The sequence below is a fragment of the Mya arenaria genome, chromosome 15, assembly GCF_026914265.1.
Source record: "Mya arenaria isolate MELC-2E11 chromosome 15, ASM2691426v1".
Lineage (NCBI taxonomy): Eukaryota > Metazoa > Mollusca > Bivalvia > Myida > Myidae > Mya > Mya arenaria.
In genome coordinates, this window is record NC_069136.1 from 25,075,130 (window position 1) to 25,082,035 (window position 6,906).

Genomic DNA, 6,906 nt, shown 5'->3' on the forward strand with positions numbered 1-6,906 from the left:
TTTAATAAGCCGACCGGTTTCGATTGTGGCTCATCAGGGCTAATAAGAAATGTGGAATTGCTACGCAAAGTCACATGTGTAAAATTAATTGATTATATATATATGAATATTTTTAACATAAATTATATATGTATATGTAATATATATTTTGTAATTACGTTTTTTTTTCTCAAATAATGAAAGAAATAAAACATAGTTCTATTACGATTTACGAGCTTACTATCTAATTAAAAAAAACAAACAACATCAATTATACGATAAATACAGTTTATTATCAGAACTTGTTGTGCCGTGCATTTTTTAACTATAAACGCGTTATTTGACACCTATGGGGAATTAGCTATTGAAGTCCAAAACAAAATCCTTTTCACGACACCAAGTTCTTTTCACGATTTTATTATGTTGTTCTTTCATTAACAAATACTTGATGTAATAACACAGTGTGTGTAGTCCAAAATTTAACACCAAATATATTGTACAACAGCGACAACGCTATAGTTTGCTGGACTGTGGTAAAACCACCTTCGAGCTCAGACAAATCTCAAGAGTCCGTTTTCTATGAAGAACTACATTTTTTCTCCTCTCTTTCTTTAACAATTAAAAAATGTGTTACTTTATAATGTGCAGCCCGGTCATGCCTACCATAAATTAAACCAATAGAAAAACAGGAAATACTTCATAAAGACTGTCAGCTCAGCTCGAACTAATTACTTCTGATTTCAAATAGTTCTTAATCAAAACATATGTCAAGGTGCTAAATTAGATACAAAGAAACAATAAAACAGTAAGCTAAGGTCAATATGGCTTCGACTGACACCTCCTTTGTTTGGCAATTAGCAACATCCTAAATCGTTGGCGTTTGCCAACCTGTTACAAACACAGTTGCATATTTCAAATAACAGGTGTAAAAACATCTAACAAATAATTTGTAAATAACCCAACGCTGAAATTATGAAAATGGTTTCAATTAACAAAACAATTTTAACCAAAGTATGGCATGACGTACAGCATAACACATTTAACAAATACTAATTTCATAGTCGTTATAAGTATACAGATCCAGGTATATAAGTTTTATAATTAGTTATGTCGATTTCTCGTTCAAGAAGTATGCTGTTCCTCTATTCAAGTTCATTTGCAAAATGCTTTTACGTAGATGTACGAAATCATTCCAACACCAATTCCAAAACAAAGCCAGTCAATCGTTACCATGGCGAACGCAAACCTTAGAAGCGTCATGTTGCAGCTACCATGGTAACAACCGGATGTGACGATCGCAGAACAGGGTACTTGATGTGTCAGTTTTCCATAGTTCGGGTAAACCCAAATCGAACCTGAAATTGTTTTTTTATAGATAAAATAATGCTCCTTATAATAAATACAAATACAAAATATCCCTACATTTAAAGTCATTTTACATCGCGCCGATAAACAAGTAGCATGCGTTCTGAATAACTTTTTTTTATAAAGTATCAACTATCATTCTTTGGCGAAAACCAATAATTCAGATCTCTTCACGAAGCTCCTAGCAACTCGAACCAGAGGTCTTCTGGTTAGGATATCTAAATGCCTCCCACACCCAGTGTGTGAATACCATGTTATACAATACGTCATATATGCTACGTCGGAAGGCAACATTTTGCTTTAAATGAAGACTTAAAATAAAGATAACTTTTCGTTTTCTTCACCATTTTAAATAAAAACAAAGGGCAGTCTATGCCGCTTAAAGAGCCCCGCCTTCGTTTTATTTACGGAGTTTGATCAGATAATTAGTTCCATCAAGCACTTCGACAAACCTGTTTCCAAACTAATGTTTTGACATTGCTCCATCAGGCGGTGGTTTTGTGAAAAAGTTTTTCGAAGTGTTTTCTGAAACTAAACTCATTATCAAACTCTGGTAAAAGACTGAAGGCAAGTAAAGTTATCTTTTTTTCAAGTCTTCATTCAAAGCAAAATATTGCCTTTGTACGTAGCATTTATGACGCAGTTTATCACGTGGTATACACACACTGACACCGCCACGCGGCTTTTGGCTTTGGTTCATGCGTTGTGTAGAATGATTACCACAACGACGATTGCAACTGTTAACCCACACCTGGCAAAAGGCAACGAATTTTATCACATGTGATTGCGGCCAAGACTCTGTATGACACAACAGTCCCCGAATCCCAGGGAGTGACGTACGTCAGTCACATGGTTCATCATGCGTACAATTCTTTTGTGTTCAAATATATGTTGTTGTTGGTTACGAAAAAAAGCTATACATTTTCAAAATCAAAATACGGGTTTAACACAAATAAGGAAAGCAACATTGAACGGAGGGCGCCTATGAGACTATGAGAGACAACCCCCTAATCCCAGGGAGCGACCTTGGCCAGAGTGTTCATATTCATACGATTCTAATTTGTTAAAATATTTGTTGTTATTATGAACCAGTCATTTATAACCACGCTCCCCAGGTCCGGAGAATAGTGTGGAATTTGTCTTTCGGTCCAGCCAAGCCCGGGTAAATTCCTCGTCCTGCGGAGACGAACTGCTGGTAAAATCCCCGCCAAATGCCCCTGCACCCCAGGGACCCTATGTAAGGCCCATTCCCCGCTATTTTTGGCATAAAGTCAAAGTCATCGCATTCACCCGGCACCACGGGGCCACCTGGAAGGTAAAACACGGTCCATTTCCCCGACTATCCCCGGTATACCCCGGACCTGGGGGCCGTGGTTACATTTGACTGGTGCATTAGTCAAAACGTATACGAATGCCAAAACCCCATTCATTCATGCTTAAAAAAGTGCGGGTTTACCACAAACAAGCCAAGTGACGTTGAAGAGAAAGGCGAATATGCCGCAGCAGTCCCCGAAACCCAGGGACCGACCTTCGTCATCGTGGCGGCTGAAACCGGAAAACAGCAATGGAACCACGCCGCTTACAATCAAGTAGATGGGAATCATTCGCTCGATGCTGCAGTCATGAAGATACATGGAACCTGTGTAATACATTGAGGTAGCTTTTTAGCACGCCTTTGTTTGATTTTACCATTATTTCTTTCTGTTCTGAACCCCAGCCAACCCCTGCCTCCCCCGCAACACACAAATGCACACACGCACGCATCATAATTCTGATGATTCACTACGCGCTCATGGCGAGCTTTTGTGAGCAGACGTTGACCGTCATGCAGCTATTGCTCGTCGTGCAGAGATTGTGCGTCGGGGTCGTGCAACGGATGTCCGTCGTGCGTCGTTAACTTTGTATTGTTTTTTCCCCCATAACTTTAAAGACTAATTGTAACAAAGAATATCAAACAACGATTGGGGCGTATACTATGAATGAAATGGACCCTAAATTCTGCAAATTCACAGTTTAATGTTTACTACATACTAATATACGTGTACAATTTATTGAGTACGTTTGCGATTATAAAAACAATTGGAAGGATACGTCAAACGGGTAATGTGATTGATAAAAGGGAAGGATATTTCGAACAGGGTTAAAAGGGAAGGATATTTCGAACAGGGGTGAAAGGGAAGGATATTTCGAACAGGGTTAAAAGGGAAGGATATTTCGAAGAGGACATAAAGGGAAGGATATATTAACTGGGCTAAAAGGGAAGGATATTTCGAACAGGGTTGAAAGGGAGGATAATTTCGAAGAAGATATAAAGGGAAGGACATTTCAAGCAGGGCTAAAAGGGAATGCTATTTCGAACAGGGCTAAAAGGGAATGCTATTTCGGACAGGACTAAAAGGGAAGGAAATTTTGAACAGGGCTAAAAGGGAAGGATATTTCGAACTGAGTTAAAAGGGAAGGATATTTCGAAGAGGACATTAATGGAAGGATATTTCGAACAGGGCTAAAAGGAAAGGATATTTCGAACATAAAAGGGAAGGATATTTCGAACAGGGCTAAAAGGGAAGAATATTTCGAACAGGGCTATAAGGGAAGAATATTTCGAACAGGGCTAAAAGGGAAGGATATTTCGAACAGGGTTAAATAAAAGGGAAGGATATTTCGAACAGGGTTAGATAAAAGGAAAGGATATTTCGAACAGGGCTATCATGGAAGGATATTTCGAACAGGGATAAACGGGAATGATATTTCGAACAGGGATGAAAGGGAGGGATATTACGAACAGGGATCAAAGGGAAGGATATTTCGAACAGGGTTAGAAGGGAACGATATTTTTAAAAAGCGGGCGGATTTTCATTGAAAAGAAAGATTTCAAACAGGGGTTGGCGGGTGGTGTGATTAAACAAAAGGATGAAATATTTTGAATAGGGGCGGGCGGGTTAAGCAATTGCTAACAAAGAATGATATTTTGAACAGGGACGAGCTGGTTATGTAATTGAAAATAAAAGGAAAGGACATTTTGTACATGAGATGGCGGGTTGTCTGGATGATAAAGAGAAGGGAACAGGCGAACCCCGTTTGCTCAAACTCGCTTGGCTCGATTTCCTCCTTGATTCGAACTGAATGTAAAGGAACGAATTCTTTCTGCTGAAGGTAAGCATTGCCGCTTGGTTCAAATTTCCCGAGGCTCGAGGTATTTTCACTGTTCTCTGTGGGTTCAAACAAACAGGTTCAACTGTATATCGAACAGAAGAGGGCGGGGATGAGAATCAAACATTTATCTCCTGTCAAAACAAAATGTGCTCCTTAATGAACGTACCTAAGACGATTTTTGTGATTCCAAGTCCGATTAAACCCAGCACGATGGCAATAATGCAGAACATAACCGCTGAAAACAAATGGAAATACTCGTGGTCAACACTATTCGAGTAACTTAGTTTAAAAAAAAGACACAGGTCCCATTTTCTCGAAACTTCTTAAAGCTGCACTCTCACAGATTGAACGTTTTGACATTTTTTTTGTCTTGGAACGAGCCAATTTATGCGAAAATGCATGGAAAACAGTCATATAAGACTTATGACAAAAATTCAAATCGCAGATTTTCATATTTAAGTTAAAAAATGATGTTTTATGCAATTTTCTTAAACCGTTAGTAACGGTTTTACCTATAAAACATTGATTTTCGAACGGAAATATGAAAATCTGCGATCTGATCTTTTGTCAGCAATCTTATATCAGTGGTTTGCAGTTATTTACGCTCGTTCCAAGACAAAAAAATAAAAAAAGTTGTCAAAACGGTAAATCTGTGAGAGTGCAGCTTTAAGTCCCTTACAACAGGATTAAGCTAAGCTCACTATTTCTGGTTTTCTAAAATTTGTGTTATATTTGCTTCTTTATGATTTTTTAGACTTTACATAGACTTTATCTTTATGAATATTCCAAAAAAACATTTTTCATGTATCAAAATAAAATTAAAGTATGCATTTTGGATTATAGAAATAAGCTATTAAGCCTGTTTACCTTAAGAAGTTTCGAGAAATTGGGGCCAGAAGATCTACATGTGCATGTCTAATGATAGTAATATTTATATAGAATTAATATATGTATTGTATTCTTAATGTTCGTGTAATATACGTACCATATTTACAATTATTTACATGACACAGCTCTTATAACATTCGTTTTATGCCATATACAACACAAAAACATACTTTAGGTTCTATTTCAAAAGTTGTGTGACTTTATGAGGGATAATAGCAGAAACGCGTAGACTAGTATATATTTAGCATATATTTAAGTAAGATTACATCCGTTCAGTCAATGACAATGTCTATCGGCCACCAATATGCATCACGATTTTTATTACTTACCTATGAAAACATTTTATAGTAAAAATAATTTGAATTTGTGTAAAGTCTTAATGCCTAAGAAGCGTCCGTTCGTTTCGCCTCGCCCATTCCTAGTCATTCCAATGTTACACAATGTGTTCTAACTATTAGTTACAATAGGATAAAGTGGTCCAGTGGTAAAGGCGCCCGTCTGTCACTCATGAAGTCGTTCGTTCCATCCTAATAATGGGAATCTTCTCTTGGGCTCTCGAACAAGTACACAGTTCTTTTATTAGCTACTGCCCAGAAAACGGACACAGTAGAGTGACTCATATCAGCTTTCAGATGTCTTCACAATCGAGCGAAAATAAATAAGTATGAGTAAGTTATGCTTATGCACCATTCAATTGTAACCATGGCCCACTCAGGTCCGGGGAATAGCGGGGACTTTTACTTTCGGTCCCGCCAAATCCGGGTCAAATCCCCACCCTTCGGGGACAAACTGCTTGTAAAATTCCCATCAAATGCCCCCGCACCCCGGGGACATCCTAGGTTAACCCCCGCATTCACTGCGGGGCCACCTGGAAGGTAAAAACACGGCCCATTTCCCCCGCTTTCCCCGGTATACCCCGGACCTGGGTGGCCGTGGTTACAATTGACTGGTGCATTATGTGACAATGTAAAACACTGAATGGCTAAACAAATACTTACACGCTGTCCCACATGCGACGCAAAAATCATTTTTGCACATTATCGATTATAAGCACTGGTTGGTATTCCTTTAATCTAAATAAAAATAATACAATTCCTTCCTATGTACATCAATTTTTAGCATTGAGTTGTTCCGTGTTCATTTAGCTGACACATACGTTTTCTTATTATACTTTAAAAATAAAAATAAATGAACATTCGAATGCTTAAAGCCGCACTCTCACTTACTGGCCGTTCTGACAACTTTTTATATTTTTTGTCTTGGAATGAGCCAAATTTAACTTAAATGTCTGTAAACTAGTGATACAAGACTGCTGATAAAAGATCAGATCGAAGTTATTCAGATTTACGTTTAAAATCAGATGTTTTATGACAAAAAGTGTTTCTTACGCTTAAAGAAACTGAATGATTGTTCCGGCAGTTTCCTAAACAATGGAGATCTGTTCTATTGTGAGTGATTTTATATGATTAAATTAAGGGCATTGATACCCAAATCAGCTGATTCTGAGACAAATACTAAAAC

General features: G+C 37.9%; 1 protein-coding gene across 2 annotated transcripts; it reads right to left on the minus strand.

The window, feature by feature from the left end:
- Nucleotides 1-267: 267 nt before the first annotated feature.
- On the minus strand, nt 268-6,562 carry LOC128218970 (uncharacterized). 2 transcript variants are annotated; one of them, XM_052926755.1, is made up of 4 exons: nt 6,384-6,560; nt 4,664-4,732; nt 2,801-2,983; nt 268-1,334 (listed from the first exon to the last, which is right to left on the minus strand). In XM_052926755.1, exons 1-4 carry the CDS (start codon nt 6,421-6,423, stop codon nt 1,132-1,134), a joined length of 495 nt encoding a protein of 164 aa, XP_052782715.1. In that variant the 5' UTR covers nt 6,424-6,560; the 3' UTR covers nt 268-1,131. The 2 variants fall into 2 exon arrangements, with proteins under 2 accessions (XP_052782715.1, XP_052782716.1); XM_052926756.1 differs by lacking the exons at nt 268-1,334; nt 2,801-2,983 and adding an exon at nt 4,220-4,553 and having other exon boundaries at nt 6,384-6,562.
- Between the last annotated feature and the right edge of the window lie 344 nt (nt 6,563-6,906).